This window comes from Gallus gallus, chromosome 1 (genome assembly GCF_016699485.2).
Source record: "Gallus gallus isolate bGalGal1 chromosome 1, bGalGal1.mat.broiler.GRCg7b, whole genome shotgun sequence".
NCBI lineage: Eukaryota > Metazoa > Chordata > Aves > Galliformes > Phasianidae > Gallus > Gallus gallus.
In genome coordinates this window covers 136,158,187-136,184,700 of record NC_052532.1, presented here as the reverse complement: position 1 = coordinate 136,184,700, position 26,514 = coordinate 136,158,187, and the positions used below count along the sequence as shown (strand labels likewise).

The 26,514-nt window shown below is 39.1% G+C and overlaps 1 protein-coding gene across 4 annotated transcripts; it reads right to left on the bottom strand.

The window, feature by feature from the left end:
• Positions 1-225: 225 nt before the first annotated feature.
• SLC5A7 (solute carrier family 5 member 7) lies at positions 226-26,248 on the bottom strand. 4 transcript variants are annotated; one of them, XM_046926564.1, is made up of 9 exons: positions 25,992-26,248; positions 24,958-25,180; positions 18,742-18,855; positions 15,644-15,799; positions 12,986-13,134; positions 8,750-8,893; positions 6,185-6,338; positions 5,506-5,723; positions 226-4,772 (listed from the first exon to the last, which is right to left on the bottom strand). In XM_046926564.1, the coding sequence occupies exons 2-9, from the start codon at positions 25,133-25,135 to the stop codon at positions 4,149-4,151; spliced, it is 1,737 nt and encodes a 578-aa protein (XP_046782520.1). In that variant the 5' UTR covers positions 25,136-25,180; positions 25,992-26,248; the 3' UTR covers positions 226-4,148. The 4 variants fall into 4 exon arrangements, with proteins under 4 accessions (XP_046782520.1, NP_001001763.1, XP_046782531.1 ...); NM_001001763.3 differs by having other exon boundaries at positions 26,061-26,248; XM_046926575.1 differs by having other exon boundaries at positions 24,958-25,177; positions 26,061-26,248.
• Positions 26,249-26,514: the final 266 nt, after the last annotated feature.

Below are 26,514 nucleotides of genomic sequence, written 5' to 3'. Positions count from 1 at the left end.
CCTTTCAGAGAAAGTAGTATTTCCTAACATCCAGCCTGAGTCTTCCCTGGTGCAGCTTGAAGCCATTCCCTCTAGTCCTAAAAAATAAGAGCTCTATTTCCAACATGAGGACCAGGCTTTGGGGAAAGGCTACAGGGAGGCCTCCTTGCAGCCCCAATGATCACCCACATGAGGGTCCCCTCACTTCTGTCCCTGTGACACAAAACCTCATACGATGCTCAGTGATAATAAAATAAACGTCTTTATTTTTAATAGATGGACAAAACAGACCCAAAACTAGACAATAGTTTCCTGAATTGCATGGGCACTATTGGAGACGATACAAATGAAGTTAAAACATATATATATCCATATTACGCTTCCTATCTGTTTTGTTAGTAGTAGTTTTAATATATAATTTCTGACACAGACAAAAATATACTTTTTTTTTTAGTTTTTTTTTTTAACAACAGCCACAAATACTGCTCTGATTAATAGCAGACTTACAATAACGTACTGTCTAATTGCACATGGTACTTGATCAAATATGCTTGAAGGGCAGAAGGAAAAGTGAGTAAAAGTTTTTTCCCCTATGATACTTATATTTGAAATACTAAATTATTGTACTATGAAAATAAAAGACTAAATCTGACTTTTATTTATTTGATCCACTTAGTGTTTACATTCAGTTCAGGTTCACAAAAGCATGTGTTATTTATAGTACATATACCATCCTATATAGACAAATATAGATGAAATTGTAACTTTTTTTGACATATCAGCTATGTATTAACCTTGATTTTATGAACATATCTCATGCAAAGGAGGTAAAAAACTCTGTTGAATAAGTGTTATTCACAAATGTTAAGAATCAGGAAGTGAAATGCATGAACATGATATAAATATTTTATTCAGAAATCATTGGCTCAGAAACAATAACCTCTGTGTTTGAAGATGAGTTATTTGCTTCACTGATTGTAGCTCCAATTTAGTGCACACTACCACTACCTACAAACTGCAAAAGTGGAGAAGGAACATTTGATGATTCACATGAAAGTAAAGCTTACTTGAAGAATCATATTGTTGGCATTTATCTTGTGGAAACAACTTGGTTGCATTCTGTCATCTTTTTTTTCCGCAGTTGTTAATCATGGGTATGGCTTTGGTTATATGATCAGCTTTGTATAAATCTAATGGCAGGGTAGTTGAACTAAGGCAAGAAAACTGGTGAATGGACATTGCATGGGGTTGTCTTAATTTGGCTTTCAGAATCATCCAATCCACAGCAAAGCTCACCACTGCAGTCACTGCAGCTGTTGTTGGATTCACATAAAGAAACGTGAAGACTTTGCAAGTAGAAAACAGAGCTAATGTCACACTGTGAACAGTCTTCGATGTTTCTTCTCCCCTTTGCATGATAAATCTTCCATGGTGTGCTACTTGAAACGGTGCAATAACCTTTACATTTTCTCAGAGAGGACAGGAAAACTTGTTGGAATAATTTTCTGCCAGAAAAAAACAGTTCCAGCAAAACAGGAAATTCACAGTTATTTCACAAAAATATTCAGTAAGATAAATTGTATAAAACATTCTGGTAATACTGACAGCATCTGGGTTGAAGTTTTTAGGGTAACATATTTTGATTTTTCATTTAACCTTTCTCTGAGCATTTTAAAGGCCTTTATGTTTTTATGGCAATGAGGGGATACAAGGGAATCAAAATACCTCAAAAGAGCCCAGCTGAATCCCTTTGCCCATTTCCTTCCCCCACTACTGGAAATTCTGAAATACGCAATGTAGAATTGCTGCTGGCCAATATGCAGCTTCTCATAGTGAAATTCTCTCAACTCTTAGCCAAGACAGAAGTAAGAAAATTTTCAGGACGATTTACTTGGTAGATATAAATCCTAACTTAATTTGGAACTGCAATGTAAAGCATTCGTTGTGGAAGTGGGTAAAACTGTGGCTTGGTATTTTCTCATAGAAACAGATTCAGGCTAGTGGATTTTGGACAGACGTGGATAATAATTCAGCAGTGGCTCCATTCTCCCCTCTCTCTCTTCCGTATGATCCCTTTCCCCTTCTCTTTTCTGTGGTTCAAGGAAAGATTAGAGTGGGCTCGTGTCCAGTTTGGAAGGTCCTCAGCACTCTGAAGTTAGTTCAGTGGCAGATCGTTCCCTCATGCCACAGAACCTTCTCTTCTTTTCTTTGCTGTATTGACTCTGTGAAGATCCTGATTTTGATTCCCTCCACCCAGTGCACACTCAGTGCCTGTTCGCGCAGTAGTACTGCAGTTCACAATGCATATCTGGAACTCAGATGCAGTATTATTTCTAATGCAGTGTATGGAGAAAAAAATAACATCTCTAAAATTAATTTTATCTACATATAGTATATATATATGCCATTAAAACTCCACAAAAGGAGCAAAAACATATCTAAGAATTCAACCTTGTGAAAGTTTATGTTAACACTGAATGTACAAGTTGATGGCTTCTTCCTTTAGCAGCAAAACCTACTCTTACACTTCATATCCTCCAGTATAGTTCCTCCTGCTGTAAATGTTAAAGAAGTAATTTTCACCAGTGATCAGCAACAGGAGAGTATCTGGATTACAGCTGAATGTTCTGTGACGTGTAGATATTAAAAAGAATTACTGGAGTATAACTTTTAGTAATATAGAAATCTAGCTATTAGATCTCCCACTGTGAAAGGCACGTACCAACGAGGACAGACATAATCATCTTGGCTGTGGGCAAACAGAAACCAAATTGAATGCTCTCTGCTGGCCAGGCCATAGTTTAGAAGAGGCTTAATCTTCCCTGCTTTGCTTCTAGCCAGCACTATCGTTTATGAGCGGTCTCACTTGTGCCTGGATGCTGCTGGTGCCCCACAGGCATCATACTGGCCCATGAGAGTGGCTGTCAATGAAGGAGTCCAGCACTTAGCTGAAGATACTGCTATGCATTTTGCTACACTTGTGAGTTCAACTTTCCTTTCAGGTTTCCTCCAAGCTGCTGCTGCTTCTGGAGGTAAATACAGGTATGGAAAGCTCTTCACCAAGGCTCTTTTGAGAAAGTGTGATTTTCCATGGAAAATCTACTCTTCTTCCAGAGTAATTTCAGTAAGGCCAAGCCAAAAGACTTTTTGTTGTCTTCGAGAATATATTTTCTTAGTAAATGAAATCTGGGTATTTTCCCCATCTGCTATTTTCAAGCAGCCTTCTTGAGTTTCCTATTTTTTAATATTATTTCCTCCATTGTTATGGTTGCTTGGTGTCAGACTGCGTTGCTTAGTGTTCATTTTTTATGATAAATCAAGGTAAGGCTTCCTTCCACAACACTGCTAAGTTCTTTTTACTATATAAAAGTTCAGACATTTTTTTTCACAAGTTGAATTTCTCAACTCCAATTATTGCTTTAAAATTTTTATCCTCCTCCATTGGTGACAGCCACAAAACACAGGAAAGAAGAAAATCTATAGTAACATACTTTGCTTAACGGTCATCTTGCATTAGGCATACCATCACTTTAACTACTGATTTAATTTTAACTTCTTTTAAGACTATAAGATGTTCAGAACATCCATAAAGAATTTATTAGTATTTGCACATTTTGCTGTCTTATACAAATAATAATAAAATACTAAATTTGTATTCTTTGAAATCCTTTATGAGGACAAAAATTCCTGAACAAAAACCTAGGGAAGTTATCCATCTGTCTTTGTGCAGGCATTTAGTTCTTTAGAAATAAATCACTAACAGCTGTGACAATATACTTTCATTTAATGCCAATAAAATGTTGGCTGGTAGTACTTCAGAGTGACTGTAGTATAATCTCTTCATATAATGTCCTACCTAAATAGCTTTTGCACTTTTCTGCTACTTATATTTTCAATTGTAAATATATATATTTTTTAATTACATAGTTTACAGTTATGGGTGAAAAGAATGGGATCTGAATGCACCTGTCGGGAAACACTCGATCTAATCCAACATGTTAATAACAGGAAAGAGTTCTGCCCACGGATGCTCCTGCTTGTAGAACCAATTAGAGATTGTGCAGTGGCATTTCATTCCTAAGTTTTGCTTTTCTTTCCATAAAATGCCTCTTACTATTCTTTGTAGAATATTGTGTTTTGCATTGCTTCGTCTGTGGGTGCCACGCTTTTTAATTATCTTCAGTGTTGGACAGATCTGGACTTGAATCAACATAATTAAAGGCTTCCTTGTTTGTGAAAGTTGAGCTCAAAGTTAGACTGTGTCGTGGATTCACAGGTGCAAGTTCGTTTAATACAATATTGTCACTTTTTACAAGTGTTGCTTTGTCCATATGTTCTCTACTGTACCTCGCAACCACAGCATCAAGGAAATCCAGCTTTGGTGGCAAAGTCCCACTCTCAAATAAGTATTTGGCTAAGTAGGAGACTATAATGTTAGTAAAGAAGGAGGTAAGCATCGCAAGTGTTTTAAATGGGAATCGCTGGACGTAGATATTATTTTCATCAGGATAGCAGCCAGGATAGTAGATCAAGGGCTGAAGGTAGAGGTATGGTTCTCCTCCAGTTATTCTGAGAACAAGGCCAAATAAGTATCCTGCAATGGCACCATAGGTATTGGTTCCTTTAATAAATAGCACACACAAGAGCTGAGGGAATATGATGATATAAACAAGGTCAGAGCTGAGGTACCACAGGCCGTACACTGATGATGCCAGCAGTGCCATTGCTGTTGCTGATGCTCCAAAGAGAAAAACAGTGATTCTCATGACCCATACGATTTCCCTGTCTGAGGCCTGCAAAAAAAAAAAAAGTGCAGTGTTATGGTAGTATATGTATGCCTTCATTTATGATCAGATTCTGTATAAGGCATGACATTGTAAAAGGGAATTTTTCATGACATTCAGCAATATTCACAAGCTAATAACTCTATCACAAGCACTGAAGAAAAAAACAAGGGCTTTTGGAATGGAATGGTTGCCATTCAAAAAGTCATTAACCTTTGTGCATATGGAAAAAATTGATAATGCCAGACAAAAAACAACAGTTGTAGAAATAACTTTTGAAAATAAACACAATATCAACCAGAAAAAAACTTTCAGCATCTGATTTTTTTCTTCTCCATTTCCTAACAAAAACTATGACTCACGAGCCCACTCTGTACCTTTCCTGAGTGATTTCCTAATAAGCCAGTAAGTCAGAAAGATGCCTCATTTCATTAAAGTTTTAAGTAAAACCTGTGGTTGCAACAATAGTTAGGAGCTATTCAGAATAAACTGCAATGCCACGGAAACACTTGAAATCTGCCTTCCGTCATCTTTTTCAACCATGTCATCAGTCACAACCATGAACATTTTTGACTTTCAATTTACTCAATATACTGTTAGCAAAGAAATGCTGTACTTTTTCTAGTCATAGGCAGGAATATGGAGTAGATGCTTCACTAAGAAATGGCAGTCTATGCTTCACCTAGTAAAAGTCTCTTGCCTAAAATTTTCTCTAGAAGTAAAAATGGAAATATAATCTTACATTTTGCCGAAATGAGAGCTGGTAAATGTTCCGAGCAAACATAGAACTTGCTGATAAAATTGAAGAGTCAGCTGATGACATGACGGCAGCAGATACAGCACCGAGGCCAAAGAACGAGATGTAGACTGGGCAAAGATACTGGAGCACAATTGGTAAAATCATATCCGCTTCTTTATTAGCAATGGGGTCAGGAACACCATATTCAGTCTGGTTCCAGGCTGAAATATAGACACAAGTGTGTCATGGATAACATTATTAGTCACTCATTAACATTAGTAACATTAGTAGGTGATTTTAGCTTGCTTTTAGTTCTCACTGCTCTAGTCTACTATCAATAGGCAACAAATCACATTAATCTCCCAATACTGAGTTAATTCTGCCTGTGATGGTAGCTGGTAGGTGACCTCTCTGCCCTTGTCTCAAACCACATATTTTTTTCCCTTTCATTTTCTGCCCCTGTTCTTTTGAGGGTGGGGAGTGAGAGAGCGATGTAGTGGAGCTTAGCTGTCCTTGTTGTTGAACCACCACAATGGAGCAACCTCCCTTGGGAAAAACATACCATAAAATTATTTTTCAACGCAGTCTCCTGCTGATGAAGTCATGGGTTGATTAATGATGTCACCTGCCTAATCTAAGATTTTCACACATTTATTATATTACTCATTTTTTAATAATTTACCTGTGGATGCTCCAATCGCGCCAATGAGTACTGCAGGAATAGCCATCACAATGCAGCCAAAAGCAGCCAGAAATGACAAAACTTGAGCATATGTGGCAGAAGATGAGGAAAGAACTCGTTGGAAATATGCTTGCCATGGGATCCCTCCAAATGTCTGCAAGCATAATAAGCAGTGTTCCATTACTAGGAGCTGACACCAGACTTCTTTGTTATCATCACATAGAGAACACATAGAAGCATCACTTGAATGCTGCATTGCCGCTCTTTCATTTATTGCTTATCACTCAGTTAGTAACAGCTGTAACTTCCATTCTCACAAGTAATGTTAGATCTTTGTAAGCCCACTTAAATCTCACTCTTTTAGAGAAGTTATTCTCTGTACAGTTAGAAACAATGCTACATAGTCTCTGTAATCCTAAGGCATTGTGAGCTCAGTAAATACTTGATAAAGCTTTACAAAAAGTTATAAAATACTATTGACATATCTCATATTTGCAGAATTTGGCCTCCAGTATCCTTTTCCCCCCCAGAATTACATTAATTAGGATTGCAAAGCAAGATTTTATCTCCTTATATGAATGCATATAACTATCAAAACAAGCAACAAGTTCTGTATATATTCAACACGAGAATATGAAAAATGATCCTCCCATTGTCTTGACTCATTTGATACCAATATAAATGATGGACAAAGCAGTAAAAGAATGTGGGATTTTTTGTTGTTGTTGCTTTTGTTTTCATATATATCTTTTTTATGGTGGCAACCTTTCTCTTGTTTTGTGGATATGAGACGAATATGAGACTTAAAATTACACCCACAAAATAAAACATAAAAGGCTATTATCAAAGGCTGAAAAAAACATGTGCTAAAATCCTCTCTTCAAAGCAGGATTTGAGTAGGCTCCACTAAGTAAATTAGTGCCTATGACTAAGCACTGTAGAAAGAAAACAAAGCAAACTGCTCACTAAAAGTGCACAGTCCAGTTTAACATGCTAAATGAGGCAGGAGGTGTTTATTCCTAAGAGTGTGTATACAGGTGTTTCATATAAGCTTCATGCACACAAGGGGCCAAATGAATGCTTCACAAGCAACTCAGATTTTGGCATACTATTTATGAGTGCTTTCCTTTGCAGCCTTAATAATGTTATTTTAACAAAGCTTTCCAGGCATGTGTAAATTTCTTGAAATGTAATGAAACAAACATGATGAAAAGGAAATGTGTCACAATTTGGCAGCATCAGAGCTTTCCTTTGGTCATCAGCAGAAATGAAACCTTCGGCCTTATGGCACAGAATTCAGCCACGTGTGCTAGTGTCATACTTTGACTGTCTATGAATCTTTAAGCAACCTATGCCGGGTAAAATGTTGCATTTTATTACTTCTATTGTCAGAAAACTCTGAGGATTTTTGGCTGAGATCATTTAGGAAAAAAAAGTAGAGAAAGAAATCCCAAACTAGAATATAATAATAAAAATGTTATAAAGTTGCTCAGGGACACCGAGAATGGAAAACGTTAGCAAGCATTGCTAGACCTTCTAATGGAAAGCACTTAATAACCACTAATCCCATGTGTAACAAATGAGTATTAAATAATGAAAACCCACAGTTCATTCTGGCGTGGATGAATTCATCCATCCATCTCTGCAAAGCTCTTTCTACATCACCTACACCTAAAGTATATTTAATCATTTGTATAATGTATTTATTGCCTTTCTTTGCCAAGAATGACATCACCCAAGTGTTAGCCACACACTTTTAATTAATTTTAGCATAAGGCAAATCTTTCAGTCTGACAATATTTAAACAGTGTTCCTGGCAAGGCTGATATTGACAGCTGTGCTATAGTATTCTACTGATATTTCTCTGAAATCATTCAAATGTTTAGAAATACAAGGGCTGCATGGAAAGTAATGTTATGATGTAGGCCCATGATGTCAGAGGAGGATGTTGGTGGTATGTCAGTAGATGTTGAATCTTTCCACCAATATCCTGTTACATTTTGTTGCTGTGTGACAGATGGCAGCAGAGAGGCAGACAGACACAATGGCATTTGACACGGAAACATGTATGAAGCAAAAGTGTATCACTGAATTCCTCCATGTGGAATAAATGGCACCCACTGACATTCATCAACGCTTGCATTTACAGAGACCAAACCACGGATATGAGCAATGACGTGGTGGGTAGTGCGTTTCAGCAGTGATGATAGTGACAGTGAGTCAGCTCCACTGGTATAGATTTTAAGAGTGCAGCATGCAGGCTCTTGTTCACAGTTGGTGAAAATGCATAGCTGATGGTGGTGACTGTGTTGAAAAAGAGTGTTTTGTAGCTGAGAATTTGTTCTATCAAATAGTGTTATTGTGCCCTTTGTATCTGTTGTAGTTTCCATGGAAATAAGTAGGGTGCATTACTTTCAGAGTGATGTACATAATTAACAGGAATCAAGAAGATAAAAGTTTTCATGTTACTGGAAACTCTTAACTAGACTCTGCTTTTTCTAGCTGTTACAGTAACACAGTGGGAGCGCTAAGGTGCTTCAGTCCTTAAGATAAGCCATCACTTACCAGTAAAAGGAAATTGTCCAGCCAGGTGTAAATGTTAAGTGAGCCAATAGTTCCAAGCCAAGGTGCTTGGTGCACCTCGTGCACAGCTGTGAAACCAATGTCTGTCACTGCAGGATTGGACAACGCAAAGGGTACGCTGATCCACTGTAACCAAAGAACAACAGTTTGTTCAGGTCTAATGAAGGCATGATATACCTATGAGCATTGGTCTGTTTCTCTTTTGTACTCTGCAGATCGAACGACAAGCTGACTTGCAAAATAGCCAGATAATATGCCAGAACACCTCCGAACTCCAGAGAGTACTGGATATTTTACCTTTCTCCTGGACAGTATGAGTATGAGGACAAAATTTATCAGTGGAAGTCATACCATCAGCAAGAGAAACATATTTATACATATTCACTATATTTTCCCTAAACTCCACATATGGTCTTCACAACCTTTCTTGGACCACACTGCAGACAAATATCTACATATAAACCTGCATGCGAAAGCAACAGGATTTGTGAGTATACAGGCACAAGGCATCAAACCTGAAAGCTTGCAAATTTCTTTCTAAATCAACAAAATGTTTAATTTATGCTTTGAATTGGAAAAGAGGCCCGTGAGGTGCTGGCACAGCTGCCCAGAGAAGCTGTGGTGCTCCATCCCTGGAGGTGCTCAAGGCCAGGTTGGATTGGGCCCTGAGCAGCCTGAGCTGGTGGGGGGCAGCCCTGCCCATGGCAGGGGGTTGGAACTCAGTGATCTTTAAGGTCTCTTCCAACCTAAGCCATTCTATAATTCTGTGACTCTATGAAAATTGTATCATGGCAAGAGAGGGATGGTGTTAGAGCATGTCTTGCTCCAGAATACTCCAGTGTATTACAATACTCAGTGTTTTACAGCACTTTTCTACCTTGAGAACAATTTTACTCTGAGCTCTTGGCTGTTTTACCTCTCTATGTTTTTGATCTGAGCCAAAAAATCAATTGTGAAACAGTTCCAGCCAGAGGATGGGTTTTCTTTTTGTGTATTTGTCTTCCAGTTCATTTTTCAACTCATTAACTCCCTGTGAGGAGGACCTTGGCACTTCATACTAAGAAGAAAACCAGGCTTAGTAATCTAGGGAACAGACAACTGCAAGCACAGCACCCTGAAGCCTTTAGTGATAGCCAAAAATATGCAGATTATCATAGCCCAAATGAACACATTTAAGGGCACAGAGGTGCAAGGAGGTGAAACTTCAAACATCTTCCTCTACTTCGTAGCACAATTATTGCATCAATGTGTGAAGAAGACATGAATTATTGCTATGTTTTGCAGCAAGTTGCTTATCGAGTTTTTTATCAAGTACAGTCTCTCAGTTACATATTAAACTTTTCCAATTTAAGCACCTGGGAAGAAAATTTCCCTTTTCAGTGTCTGCTTAGGCTCTTCTGGAAAATATCACCAAAATGTTTCAGTCATTTCCAAGAGATTTTGAAGGAAAGACAAACATATTGCCAAAATGATAGGATGCTAATACTCTTTTAATTTAATTCACTTGCTTGAGAAATTCACAGAGAAGAAGGATGACGTGGATTTTTCATTCTTCTTTGTGAATCTCAAATCTCAAACATGTCAAAGTGATGAGTTTACGAAGAGCTGTAGTTTGCACATACTCAGCTGAGATTTTCACTAGGGAAAATTTCTAAAGGTCCACCCGCAGCCTTCAAGATACAGCCCAGGATTTAATAAGGACTAAATTGCAAATACATTACTAGTTTTCGTAATCCATTCCAGCTCCTGACAGCAATATAGCTCTTTGTGATCTCAAGGACTACCACTCTACTAGAAAACAGAACAAGTCGACATTTTCTCTGGCTCTGCAGATCACTGACAAGTACTAGCTTATATCCATACAACTAGACTTACTTTTCCTGTCAAACAGGACAGCCTTGACCTGATCCTGGGAATTGTCTGGGAAAGTACTAGCTGGTATGGGCCAAAACAGTGCCAGGACTGTATCAACAATAAAATAGAACAGATGATCTTGTATTTTTACCTTGGCACTGTACAACTTGCTAACATGGATACAGTCTCAGATTCTCTCCTATTACCCTCTCTGAACTGTTTATAATTTGAGTAGGAAATTCACTGTTTTGAATGGAGCAAAAATAAAACAATGGCTTGTGGAAGTGAAACAGATTTTGGGGCCTTATGCTGTGAGTAGAAGTTCAGGGAAGAAATAAGAGGTATTAGAAAGATCTGGAACTCATGGGATTGGAAACCAGAAAAAAAAAAGTACTCCTATATGACAGCAAAGAGTTTAGAATGGAGAATTAATAATACAGCTGAGATGACAACAAATAGATAGGGATAGAGTACAGAATCAGGCAGAGTGACTGGGCAAAATAAAGACAGAGGCAGGAGCTGAGAATTGCAACTGTGGGTAGAGAAGAGGAGGGAAGGAAGGAAACTATCTGGGGTTGGAAGGAGAAAACCAGGGAAGTATGTGGTTGCCTAGACCGGGATAGGGTTTATGAAGACATAAGGATGAGATTGCGTCTGAATGAAGAGCCAGCGCAGGGAACAGAAGTGATTAGAACAAGTATCATGTCTCTGGTAAGGAGGAAACATTAAGAGTAGTGGAGAGTAATACTGTGTGCCAGCGGGTACACAAAATGCTCCGAAGTCTGGAGGGGAAGCTGGGACACTGAGCCTGTCACATCTTCTGCTGTGAAACTTGCTGTGAAAGTGTCCTATCTCATCTAAAATCCCTCACCTACAGCATGACTGTTTAAGTGTTATCTGAAGCTTCTCCTGACTCCTAAGGTTATGAATACAGTTCTTTCTACATGTCAGCGTTATTGCTTACTTTAAAAGGGAAATTACATAAAAAGCCCAATCTGGATAAAAAGAACACTATTAAAACTACAGATCCAACCACTTAAAAGACTGCTATACAACCTTTGTCTCCCCCTCCCTGTTCACGCCAACTTTAATCATGGGATCATGTTGTTGTTCCCATAAAATGAGGGTCTGTAGTAGAGCATGAGTGATTTACTTTATTTGGGGAATTTCTGTAATGCATACCATCTGTGGAAACTGAATGGTTCACAAATGCTAACATACACCTCAGGGAAGGAGACAGCATTTACCCCACTGTGCAGATGAAGAAAAGAAGTGTGAGAGAAGTTGTTCTGGAATAACTTCTCATTGGAGGTGGCCAGCTGGAACTTGTATTTGCTTTTTCAGAGTATTTAGCACAATTCCCAGGAAGTCAGTTACAAATGGGAATGCTTAGCACTTCTGCAAATAAGGTTGCAGGCCTCACAGTAGGACACCACAGAGTGAGGACTCACACAAGGTTAGCTAGTAGCCATCTGTGCAAGCTCTGGCAGAAGCAATTTCCCTAGGGCTGCATGAGAACTCTGGTGAAAGCAGAGAATCCACTCAGGGTCCCCAAGGTGTCATTCAGCTCCAACACCTTGAGCCACCCCTTCTATTTCAGCCTGTCTCAGATCTCTGCACACCTGTGACAATCTATGACTAGCACTGGCAAGCAAAAACAAGCAGCTTCTTTGACTGCACCCTTGTGATCTGACCCCTGTCGCACTGATGTTTTTCTGAGTAGAGTCAACGAACAGCAGTAAGCAGGGAAAAGGCTATCCACTGCCGTATCACTGATAACTGATGGGTGAATCGTAACACCATATTCAAATGGCACGGTCACCTTGTGAGACTCCCCAGTCTCCAAGGTCAGTGGAGGGAAATGGAGGAAAAACCCAGATGATGATTTGCAGCAGAAGGTTAAGTAAGCTGCGTAGGTGACAGCTATAGGAAGGAGAAACTGGAGAATACTGGCTGTACAGGTCCAGTTCCAGAGTTTCTGGACTGCTTTACTGACTGCTCTCTGCATCTGATGCTTCCTTCCAGTGCCTTTGCTACAGTCTTATGGACAGTCAATCTTCTCCAGTCCTGTTCTGAATTAGATACATACTGAGAATGAAAAGTAAAAGAGTGCACTATCAGACTGGTAGGAAAAAAGCCAGGAATTGTGCCTGGTGTCAGTGGTATTGCCAAAGCATGGGCTGTATACTGATGCAAATGCAGACCCTTTAAAGCCATTGGTCTGTGAGTGGAGATACTCCTTCTCCTCGCTTTCAGAGTAGGCACAGTTCCAGAATTTCAGCTGGGCAAAAGGTCTCTGCATTTGTCATTTGTCATAAAGCTCAAGGCAAATTTTTCAAGAAAGTCAAAAAAAGCCGAACTTACCAGCCCAAGGAAGATGCAGAACAACTGAACTACATCAGTGTAGGCCACGGAATAAAGCCCACCCACAAGAGTGTACAGAGTTGCAATCAGGGCAGAAATAATGACTGAAAGATTGACATTAATGTCAATGATCACACTTATCGTGGCACCTATGGAAAAACAACAATAACAACACAAAAATGATACTATGTTAGAGTATGTCACACAATGATGAGAAGGAACTGAATCCCAATGTCCAAGTCATTAGTGAAGTTGCTTTACACAGCACAGGACTCAGTATTGACCCCCAGGGTACTCTGATGGATGACTGGCCACCAGCTGGACTCCCCATTCTGGTGACAGCCCTCTGTGCCCAGCAGGTTGCTAAGTTTTCATCTTCCTCACTGTCCGCTTAGGTTGTCTATGCGCATATTATGGGAGACAGCGCCAAAGGGCTTGGTTGGCCTATGTACTTGTAGGGACAACTCTTGTTGCCCTTTGTGGCCAGATTCAAATCCAGTTGGACTTTGGCTGTTCAGACCCCATCCCAGTATATTCAGACAGCATCTCCATATTCCTTCCAGGTCTCCTGTTCTTTCTCCTACCTCTTGAATGCTTCCTTTTTATATATGTGTATAGACAGTAGCTTCTTTTTCATCCATGCAGGCCTTCTGACACTTTCTCATTTTCGTGATTGTCAGAGTGGACTGTTTTGAAGCTTGGAGGAGGTGATCCCTGAATATCAACCAGTTCTCCTGAATCTCACTGTCATCTTCCAAGGGATTCCTCCAAGCAGATCCCAGAAGGGATCATACTGTACTCTCCTGGAATCTGCTGCTGCAGTCCTGCTTTTTGCCTTGTTCCTTCCTCTCTAAACTCTATCATCTTCTGAATACTACAGCCAAGGTTGCCTCTGGCTTTTACATCCCTAACTAATTAATTCTTCCTTGTTTGCAAGTATTAGGCTCAGAAGAGCAACTCTTCATCATCTCCCTTAATTGGTCATGAAATTATCAGAGCACTCTAAAAACATCCCAAATTCCTTGTGCTCCGTACTGTGCTTCCAACAGCTGCCAAGGTTTTTATATACTTCCCATAGATATACTATCTTTCTAAAATGATTGTAGTATTTTAACACATTGTTTTAAAAATTCGTCTCCTTCCAGTTAGGTCAATTTGGATGAAATATCTTAGAATAACTTTTAGTCCTTTCAGGTACAGCAGGTGGATATTCTTGAATACATGTGGTGGAAAGTATCTGGCAGTAACACTCAGAATAACATGTGATATGTAAGAGTTGCAGATTGCTGACAGGTACCTTTTTGTTGTACAATGAGCCCTCAACATTCTGATTTTTCAGGATTACAGGCTCTAAAATCTTGCACAAGTTGGAAGTCCTGTCTTTCCCTTTTATAGCCCTGCCAGGCTAGGAATCATGAGGAAGATCAACAAATGAAGAATACATTTGTGAAGATAGGTGTGCAAATCAGGAGTTGTAATATAAGTGCGTCTATTCACAGAACAGTTAAAATTAAAACTCTCTTTGACCTCTATAGTCTTTAGCCATCAGTGGTAATATGAAGCTACAAGAAAGGCATTTACAACATTTGCTTTGAAATATCACATATTAGCATGTCCTCAATCAAAAAGAAAGTATATTCTAAATACTCAGAGAGTTCTTCAAGCTATTCAACTCCTATCACCTCAGCATGTAGTTTGTTCTTAGTCCTTTAAGGGTTTTGTGATGAAATTGTGGTAAACAAGCTCCCCATTGCTTTGCAGTTCATCAGAGCACAGTTGGAGAGTACCTTCAAAGTTTGTTTTCTGTTTAAAATAGCTGTGCTAGAAAGCATTACCACATGCATGTTCACTATGAGTATGATTAGCTGGTAAAAGTCAACTGCTGGTGCTTCAGCTCAAGGACTTTCTCAGTGCTTGAAGGGATTGCTAAATTCCAAACTGAAATATAATTAAAAACCCTGGAAACGGACTTATTCCTCGGGACTGGATGAGTAGTTGGGTGATTTTCTATTGAGTCATAGTTCCACTAATTCTCTACATCCTTTTTTGAATCCTAAGTATTTTCTTTATTTTGTCAAGAAGAAAGCCATGTCAAATCGAATAATACTTAAATGTACTTATCTGAACCTTGTTTTACTTCTATTATTTATGCTATGGAAAGCTGTGTTTATTTAGGCCTTCTTTGTAAAGGATTGTTTTGTTCAGATGCATTGGCATTGATGTTTCATATATTTCAGGGAAATTCTGACTGTCCCCTGTGGTCTCAGTGATGTAAAAGAGAAGCCGGGGCAGCCGGGATATAAAAGGGATACTTGCAATCACTCACATTACCCTCTCTGTTAAAGGAAATTTGTTGCTCAATCTTCCCATGCTGTTTTGACAAGGGACCACTTAAGGGGACATTTTCAAATGTATCCGTTCAAGAAAAAAGTCTGGATTTCTTTTAAAAAAGTTAGAAATGTCTTCCCATTACCAAAATAATCAATGAGGTACCATTATTGCGTATGACTACTGGTTACCATAGGTCTGAGACAATTGCCACACTCTGGGCAGTTTGGCTAAGATGGCTAATATTTGAAGCCATTTCTTAATGCATTTCTGATTTTCTTAATCCCTTGCACCTATTTCAAATTAATTTTTAAAATAATAATTCCTTACCTAAGGCAGAGAAGATGGCAGCAGCCCAAAACATTTCTCCCATTAAAGCTGGAATAAACAGGAGTCCTCCCATCCTTTTTCCGTAAAGCTGCTGAAAAGGGTCAAGCATTGTCACATAGCCTTTGGATCGCATAGGTTTTGCAAAAAACAGACCACCTGCAAAGAAAAGTAGCACAAGACCCCAACTGTAGTGGAGTAATGCATTGACATTAAGGGGTAAAACACTGATTGTCAACTAAAGGTGTAAAAATATGAGTATTATTGTGTTTTGTTTCTTTAAAGAAATAAGTACAAGTAAAATATTTGCTAGGAACTCTAATTTTACATCTAACCACAGAGTTACATAAGCAAAATCACATCACTTATGTCTATAGTATAGTAATGGAAAACATATTTTTTAATTTTTTTGGTTCAGTTTACTTATCTTCCACTATGGATGATGTCAGAGTTTTGTCTAAGTTTGGATAAGCCTAAGGGAATATCTTTTGTACCTAAGTCTTTTCATACACAGAGTAGAATCCAGCATGAGTATAGGTCTTATTTTTCACATAGAGCTACACTAGAAATAAAGCAGTCTTGGATTCTGGATCAGAAATATGGGTTCATTAGTGCGCACTCAGCAAAACTGATCCTTTCAGGACAACTCAGATTTATAATGTATGCTTAAATCAACCTTACTACACCTGCAGGATAGGTCAAACATTTTCTGGGCTCTGCAGGTGTCAGGTTCCCTGAACATTTGTCACACACTTATTTCTTTGCACATTCAGGAGATTTGATGTATCACAATTCTTCTCTGCCTGGCTCACATATGTACTGCGTAGGTATGTAACTGAAAAGTCCTCACATTTCTAACTTATTTCTAATATACAATCATCAAATTCTATCTGTCTGGGAAAAAAAAAAAGAAAAAAAAAGAGAAGAAAAAGGTATAAACCTCAGAAAAAAAAACAAAATAGACACTCTACAGAAATCTGCATAGTTGACATCAGCATGTCTACAGACAAAAAGACTTGTCTCACAGTAACACTGCTGAAATGCAACACATAAGCTACACTCAAAGACTAGAAAACCAGGGAGACCCTAGTAAAATCAACAGTACAGTATTTGGAGATCCTTAGGTTCTTCATCACAAGATAGGGAATCTATTCATTGTGTTGTACAGAGGATTTTCCACATATCTCTGTCTTGCCTTATATCACTGATATTTCTTCAATTCATTGTGTTCCCTGAACAGAAAGCTCTAGCTTAACAATCACAATTTATGCCCTTTATTGTTACGCTGTCTTTAGATAGGTAATTTACATGCAGAAGGCCTCCAGAATCTTTTCTTCTGCTTTTGCGTTGTTTGTGAATCCTATACCAATTCTGTTTGTTACATCATCATTACAAAATACAACTACAGCAGGAAAAAAATAGTCACTGGTAGCATAATCTGTTAGGCTATTCAAACATCCATCAAAGGTACTAAGAGATATTCTAACCGTTGGAACTTGAAAAATCAGAAAAAATACAGCAGATTATTGAATTAGTAGGAAGGTTAAATTAATCTTGAATCTTTTCAGCCTGAAACAATAATATTTCTTCTGTTATCCTGTTCTTGTATTTATATGTATTTTTAAAGGACAAACAACACCTCATCCCAAATCTGCATTTATCTATCACACATACAGAAACGCTTTTCTTGCTGTGTTCTGAAGAGAGATGTATGGTCACACAGCACAGACGTTTTTTTCCTCTGCAGAGGCCAATGTTCATCAGTCCAAGGAATTAGTCTGGATTTCTTTATAAATAGCTGGAAATGAGGGGAGTAACTAACTCAGCCTCTTGTGGGCTATTGATTTGGGACAATTCTACAATGACTACAAACCTGGAAGATGCTTACGGCTATAATTCTAATGACCACTTAATGACACAGATTGATCATAACCCTCATGACCTGATAATGACATCAACTGATCTCTAGGCAGATCTACTATTACTGTTTTCCTTACAGGATTCAGAGCTGCTCTCAGGGATGGGATTTACTATTGGAAGTAGAGCTGTCCTGCATACAACAGGGAGGAATACGCACAATGCAGAATTGTTCCACCTGGGAACACAGGAGAACTGGGACAATCCATAGTTTCTGAGGGGAAACTGAATTGAATAGGAAGAAATAAAAGGGGCAAGAAGAAAAGCAACCAAAAGGGAAAAAAAATAGCACAGACTAGCTGGGAGGACCAGGAGAAAAAGGCTCAAAATAGACTGAGAGGCTAAGTATTATCAAAAATCTAGTAAATCAGCCATGCTAATACAAGATGAAAAATACAGGATCATTTCTGGAAACATATCATCTCTAAGCAGTTGCACCAGCACTTGCATATGGGGCACGATCCGTTCAAAACCTGAAAGCATGCATTTGACAGCTTTGTAGAGCATTCATCATAGCTCACAAGGCAATGTTTCTGTTGGGAGCTGCTCCATGCAGCTGAAACATGACAAGATATTTTTTATTGCTGTTATTTTAATGAAAGGTAAGAAGGTGTATGATTGAATTTTGGGAATTAGAGAATAGAGCATTAAGAATTACAGCACTGTCTGTATTTTACACAGTGATGCTGTGCATGGAAGGATTCAGTATTTTCATTTTGACCATGATTTTGAGTTTTGTACTACATATAAAAAGAAGTTTAGTTCAACTTTATGGCAAGAAACTGGTTCTGCTCCAGACTTCATGCATGAAATTCGAAAATTAGTCTCTCAGTGGAGATTTCTAAGATTTAAGCAATTCCCTAACCTGCAAGGACATGTGCTGTGTTTGAAGTCCAAGATTTAGACACTATCAGAGAAACCTGGTAATATTTAGCAGATATGTAAGGCTCTTAAAAACAAACAAAACAAAACAAAACAAAACAAAACAAAACAAAACAAACCCCTGAATATATAAAACCTAGTACATATGGTTAAAAAAACACACACGTTCAGAAGAAAAAAACAACAAAAGCAACAGTTTTTCTCAGTGTCATTTCATCAAACCTAAGTGATGTCATTTCAGATGATGGCCTTGACATCAGAACTCCAAAATCTGAGAATATCACCTTTATTTCCTTGCTTACCTAAGACCAGACTAAGGGAATATCCGATAGGTGCCTGAGCCCAAGCTAGACCGTAGCCTGGGACATACACAGCTTCTGCTGTCCCATTGATGTAACCTCCTCCAACCCATGTGGCTGAAAAAGAAGAGGTAAAAAAGCCATTAATGCACACAGAGAACAAAAACCTTCCACACTGAAGAACAAAATTGTCATCACTTTTAATAGTGCTATTTTTTATTATGTGTACTATACAAGTACCAGACATAGCATCCTTTTGTAGAAGGTAGTCCTAATCCAAAAAAATTTACAACTTAAGCATATGAAAGAGAAACCAGATGGACTCTGTACAATCAGTGAAAATGTGGGGCCTGAGTTCCCCTTTTTACAAAGAATGAAGCATAATAACTCATGAAACATGATCATTTTCTTTGTTTGTTCAAATGAAAGTGAGAGGTAAAGGAGAGGCAAGGAAGAATAACCATATAATGATTAAGTCATCCCAGTTCAGAAATCACAGGGCACTGAAATTAGACAAGAATTTAATGTCGGCATGTCCAACCTGCAGCCTGCAGGCCATGTGCAGCCTGACTTAACCCATCCTGCAGCCAAATCCTGCCCCACACCATCATGATGGCAGCTCAGCCCTGCTGACTGGCCTGTCCCCATGAGTAGGGAAATCACCATATAGGTATGTGATAGTTTCGTGCTGCTATGTAAGTTCTAAAGACTGACTTACATATTTTTGCACTCCCTGCAGACATATTCTAGAAGAGAATTGTAATATCATTAATATTTCTTATCATCTGTATAAAAACTACCAGTATTTCCAATATACTGAACTCAGACCCTTAATGAATTCTCTGCCTTGAAGAAAAGTTTCTGCATTTGAGAATTTTGGACCTTGAGTGTGTCTGACCAAAAATCTCAAACACAGAATTTCTTTGTGATTGAATCTGTAAAAATCATTGAATATGAATTATGTAATGAAGTTTATCTCTTTGTTTGCAGATTCCATGCAAAAAAAAAAAGTCTTTTGTTTTCTCAGATGTCTACTGAGTGAGCTTTATGAACGTAAGCCTGTAGTTTGAAGAATGGCAGGCAAGTCACTACAAGTATGTTTTTGCAAAGCCGTTTTCATTTGCCTCAAAAGCCTTTGCCTTCTTACACAACATGCATAGTTCAAGCTTCCTGTGTAAAAACAGGAGCACCTCTCCTACGAGGAAAGGTTGAGGGAACTGGGCTTGTTTAGTTCAGAGAAGAGAAGGCTCCAGGGAGACCTCACTGTGGCCTTCCAGTACTTGAAGGGAGCGTATAAACAGGAAGAGGAGCGGCTGTTTACAAGGGTGGATAGTGATAGGACAAGGGGGAATGGTTTTAAACTGGGACAGGGAAGGTTTAGGTTAGATATTAGGAAGAAGTTTTTCACCCAGAGGGTGGTGACACACTGGAACAGGTTGCCCAAGGAGGTTGTGGATGCCCCATCCCTGCAGGCATTCAAGGCCAGGCTGGATGTGGCTCTGGACAGCCTGGTCTGGTGGTTGGCGACCCTGCACATAACAGGGGGGTTGAAACTCAATGATCATTGTGGTCCTTTTCAACCCAGGCCATTCTATGATTCTATGAAAAACTTAGAATTGTATAGAAAGCTGTTTTCCTTACTCAATATTCAGACTTCTGTATATAAAATAAACAAGTGGAGGGGGATACAAGCAATGAAGAGACAATTAAAATTCCTAAAGAACTTCAGTGTAAATCTAGCAGACTACTCTTCCACTTACATGTGATTCCTCTTAAATACTACAAGACGGTATTTTTTAACTTGATGTTAAATCACACCACGGCTTTGGAATCAAATATCTCTGGAAACTTGTGCACTGCAATTGTCGCCCATTCTGGATTTTGATGGACAGGAATGGACTATTCTGTTGTTGGAAATATCAAAACAGACTTGTACACAGGATGTGCATGCAGAGAATGTCTGCGGCAAAACAAGTGACACTATATATCCTGATATTAGTAGACTTTTCAGTAATGAGAATTACTGCACATTACAGAGATGAGTGACGACCACGTGGAACCACATGGAGAAGATGGGTGAACACTGATTCTTGACAGGAAGAGCTAGAAATAAAGAATGTATATATAAGTTCATCAGACATTTGGGATTTTTTGCCTCTTAAGAATGTGAATGTAGTGAAGCAGGTGGAAATACAGTACTTTGGTTACCAGAGTCCCTGTGCACCTGGAATATGTGTTGCTTGTTGTTTCTCAAGCCATATAAACTTATGGAATGTGTCATGATCACCTGCACACTGTAGTAGAAGTCACTGAGTAAATATTTAAAAAGATATTTGTATATGCCTGTTTCCTTGGAAAAATTAGAAGCATGAATTCTGAACGAATGACACCCACCTCGCATAGGCGAGGATAGATGTCCAGCAGAACTCCTGCTGTGGCACAAGAAGGCTTTGGTGGCTGGCACTGATTTGCCTGGGGTTGCCACTAAAGGTGTGTCTGTTCTCCAAGGAGAATTTGAATGCTGTCCATAGTTCCCTTATTTTTGTCTGGAAGAGACCAGGCCATTTCAATTCTGTAGGGTGCAGTAGGGGCCATTGTCCTCCCCTGGCCGGGGACAAAAACAATGCCCCATGGACAGATATTGGTGAACAGGCTAGAATGGAGGATTTAGCACTCTTTTATAATTTCATTATTTGTTTTCTTGATCGGGAGTCTGAAAATTAGCTGCTGATCAATTTTTGTATGTACACAACTCCTCTAGAACATCTGCAAGGGACCTCAGAGCTTTAGAAAGGTGTTACACAGCTTTTTGTCTGGGGGTTACAGGCTACCCTGTCATCAGTAAATACATTCCAAAGAAAATAAATGGATATGGTAGGAAGAGATTTCATCGTAAGATATTAATTTTCTGATCCTCGGTTTTTTAAGCCACAATTTAAAGTTACTTTAATTTTTTTTGGTGAAATTCTGTTTTTTTTTTTTTTTTTTTTTTTCCCCTAGGTCAGACAAAAGGAATATAAAATTTAATAATCTATAGAAACACTTGCAGTAATCCATTTTAATCCTCTCTTTCCCTTCCAACTGAAGGACCCAAAAATGCTGCAAATAGAAATGTCCATTTAAAGGAAGTGCCCTAAGAATAATCAGACAAATGCTTAGGATATGGAGTGCAATTTGTTTCCTAGTTCATATGAGGAACATAAAAATACACATATATATATGTATTTTTTCAATATATTTTATTACATAAAAAATCTTTATATAACTCAATGTATATTAGTACGTCAGATTTTCTGATACTTCTTTGTAAATGATCCTTTGTCTAAACACACAAATTATTCTATAAAATGAAATTTCTGACCCAAGGATTACAAAAAAAAAAAAAAAAAAAAAAATCAGAATACTGATAATATTGATAATATTGTTAATATTTATTTTATTTTTGTGAAACAATACAAAGCTCCATCCCAGTAAAATGAAAAATGATGCCAATAGGTTGTGGTATTTTTAGTTGCACTTGCAAGCATTTTGATTATGTAATTTCAAATATTTCCTTTGGGGTTTAATCTCAACCACCAAAATTGGGATAGGCTTAATTTTGTCACAGATATCACTTCTTAAAATTGTCACCCCACAAATTAAGGAATATTTATATTTAATTCAACATTTTACCTATACTCACAAAAAATTAATACATGAATTTAAGTCATGCCTACTATGGCACTATGTTAGGAGAGCTGTTGCGATCCATTGAGAATTCAAGATTTTCACTCCTTTTTTTGATAATTGCAGACACACTCGACCTTCAATAGGCGTCATGTTGAGGCATTCCAGTAACAAGTTACTAAAACTGTTTGCTCAGGATCACAGTACCAATCCAAATATGTCCATACCCATTATTCATAAGGTGTACACTTAGTTTAAAGCTTTTAAATACAATTTAGAAAATCAACTAAATACTTATGAATCTTGAATCTATCCTGTGAAGTCACGATGCTTACACTTTCAACTTGATTTTAAATTTACAAGCTAAGTTCTGCCATCCTCCCCACCAAGCAGCCCTAGAAAATACAGCCGGTTTTGTAGCTCATACACGTGGAACACAGTAGAATTTGTCTCAAGCAAGAAAAACAGAATTGAGCCTTATCCCCTTACTCCAAGTATTTCACGTACATAAAAATAATATCATTTCTAGAGATATTTTAAAAATCTAGTTGTGCTTTGACAGGTAGGCTTTGCTTTGTAATTACTATTTAGACAACTCAAGTTGTAAAATATTAAAAGCGCATCTGAACAGCCGTCTAGTTCTGGAGATGTTGTTGTGACGTGTGACATCTAGACTACAGTTTCTAAAGAACGATGAAAACATTTTGTAAAAGTTATTGTGGATTTTGATCAGCTTACACTCACTCTCGATTGTTTTGTTATGGTTTTACAAAAACATATTCCAATCAACTTTCACTGAGACAAAAATTGAATTAGTCCTTGATTCTGCAGGCTTGTGCGCACAACTCCTATTCTACATGCCAGCTGCAGTGCCCTCAAAGTGAAAGCAGAATTTACTTGCTGTCTTAAACTCTATCTGCCATATTTATGGAAGGCAGAAGTGAGAAAGCATGTAAACCCCAATGGTATAAAATCTGTGTCTTTGACCTGAGCAAAGACTTTAGGATCAGTCTGATATTCTACCACAGAAATGATATATGATGTTATCTTCAGAGGTGGCATGAAATGGGGTGTGGGGGTGTGAATTCTGGCAGTTATAGAAACTGCCTGTAATATAGGGAGCCCAAATTCAAGTCTTATCTCTTCTTCACCTTTTATGAAAAGTATTCCTGTAAAGTGTGGTTAAGGAGACCAAATTTATGACTTCTTCCACAGGCAAGGCAGTCGATCATAGACACTTCTGTGGAGAATACTGTTTCATCTCTTCTTTTCCAATCTAATTATTACAGCTTTGTGGAAAGCAGTATCTCCGCAAAATAATCTGCTATCAGTGCCCTTGAAAACATTTAATTTAGCAGAAAACAGACAAAGTAGCTCTTGTCATGAGTAGAATCTGGTCATATTGAAAGTTTCAGTAGCTGATGGATACATGGCTGCCAATGCACCATCATTCAGTGTGCTCCAGTATGTTACAGCAAAGTGGTATAAGTAGAACATATACCTGGATTCAAACTTCAATGACGTTTACAAGCATCCTTTACTCATTATCTAAATATTCAGCCTTTCACTGAGCAAAATGACTCTGCAGGGGGATGGAGAAGAACACAGAATTCCTGGCCCAAATTTTTATGCATCTCCTCTGTATTACACATCGAGAAACCAGACAGGAGAAAACAAATAAGTTGATGAATTAAATTTGGGAATTGAAAGCACTTTGCCAGAGCTTAATTTAGAATATCAAAAAACAATGAATCGTTCTTAAATAAAATTATATTGCTTAAATAAAAATGGTGGGCCAATTCACTTTTCTTGTAATGTACTTTTGTTCCAATCCCAGCTTTGAGCTGAGATTTTGGACCCTGCTGTGAACCTTTTATCTACCCATGCAACTTATCTGGTTCAACTGGCTCTGGGAGTCAAATAGCACTGCTAAGAAAATTAGTGAACTTATTCTTCACTGAGGCTTTTCGTTCTGATACTAATTTTCACAGAAATGTATTATTTTGTCAAACAGCCACAAAAGATGTTAAAAAATCCACAAAGTAAATTTGCAGAAATTAGTGGACTTAAGAGTTCAGATTTATTCTTTTAGAGACTTGTTCTGAACTGATGCTGCCACCCTCCTCCCTCTCCATCTTTTTTTTTTTTTTTTTTTTTTTTTTTGCATATAATATTTGCTTTTCTCAGACTTAGCAAAAATTACTCATGAACTTGGATGGCTTTAACAACAGCAACAGTTATTTCAAAACTAGATTTCTTATTAATCTGTACAACTTCTGTAGTTCCATTCCAAACATGTCTGATCTACAAGTGATCATGAAAGCAGTGGATATGGAATATATTCTGTCATAAACCATTTGTTGTTTTTATCTAGATGCTACACTTCATTCACTAAGCAATTTCAGCAGCAATTGGAAAACAAAGTATAGGTATTTCCTCCATAACGTATTATGTAGCATGCAGATTATAGTTCTCTATCATTCTGATGGAAAACTAACAAGCTATGTGCTGGTTAGGGATAAAAAAGAAGAGGAGGAAAGACCTTTTACATACCAGTCATTGTAAATCCACCAACTAGCAAGCCAATGTCTCTTCCGCCGACGATAATAGCTTCGCTGCGATCTCCATCGCTGCTGGTGTTCTTGGTTTTCCAAGCAGCCCATATCCCAACTGCCAGGATAGCCAGGTAAAACACAGCTATGGCCACCAGCCCCTCCACATGGAAAGGCATGTTGAAGTCCTGACTGGTTCTTTGATCGCTATTTCATTAAGGCTGCTGGAGAGAATGCAATAATATGTCTGCTTTAAGCAAGCCTAGTAAGATGCTTTTCAGAAGCAATCTACGAAGAAAACTCAGATCGTTACTGAAAAGGCTGTTGTGGTGAATTTATTAAATGAGCATTTCAGATTTACATGCCAATTGAAATGCCTGTGGAGCAACAAGCAACAACTGTAACCTCTGATTACAATGGAAAGTGAATGATGTGGCCGAAAGCTATGCAATTCTTATAAATCAGTTCCTGAATATGGAATTCTTACATTCACCAAGTTGCCACTGTTAGAACTCCTCAGACAAGAAATAGCTTGGTACGTGGAATAGTAGAAAAGAGCTTGGCCATGTGGTCAGTTACAGAAGTCTCTATTTAGTCAGAATATAAAAACTGTGGAGAAGTAACAAGAGCAGAAAAAGATATCCTTTGATGTTTTGGAATGCTGCATCTTTTCCACCCTCAGCCCTCTCCTGTATTTAAAAATCTCCACTTTCTCTTTAGTGACAGGCTTAATTTCCCAGCATTTTTCATCTGGAAAGAGCAAAAGCTGTCGGACGACAGCAAACGCCAGCTTCCCGACCTACCGCCGGGAACCCCTCCCGGGCGACCTCCCTGCCTACCCCGCATCTCCCTCCCAGCTCTCACCTCGCCGCTCCGCGCTCGCCGCCTCCCAGCAGCTCCGGCAGCAGCCGCCCGCCGCCCCGACGGCTCCGCGGGAGCCCCGCGCTCCATCCCGCGGAGCCGCCCTACCTGCCGCTCACCGAGGAGCTCCTCGGGGCTCCGCCCGCCCCGCCCGGCCGCACACCCCCGCCTCACCTCCCTCTCCGCTCCCTCCCGCCGCGCCGTCGGGGAGCCGAGCCCGCTGCCCTGTGCCCGCCGCCCCACCTCGGCTCCGGCGCCGTGCTGCCCCGCAGTCCCCCGGGCACGGCTGTCCATCCCTGGGGCGGTGTCGGGGCTGAGCCCGGGGGCCGTGCCCCAACCCGGGGTCTGCCCGCAGGGGGTGGGGGTGAAGCGCAAAGGCGGCTCTTCCCCTGTCGGTGCGCCGAGTGGTGAGGTTGCAACGGTGGGCTGGTGGATTAAAAAGAGGAAAATCCCTTTATAAAGGAGGAGGGTTGAGTGGGGTGAGAGGACTGTGTCCGTCAGAGATGGGGGGGAGGAAGGGGGAAAGACGTCAGAGTGCTAGGGGACGTTGGGGGGAAGTAAGGATGACTCAAGGGAGAGTGATTGTCGTGTCATGGCAGGGAAGCAGGGCTAGGAAGTAAAAGTGGGGAGAAAAAATAAAAGGGAGCAAGGGGCAGAAAGGAAGGAACAGGATCATGCAAGACCAGAGGGAGAGAGG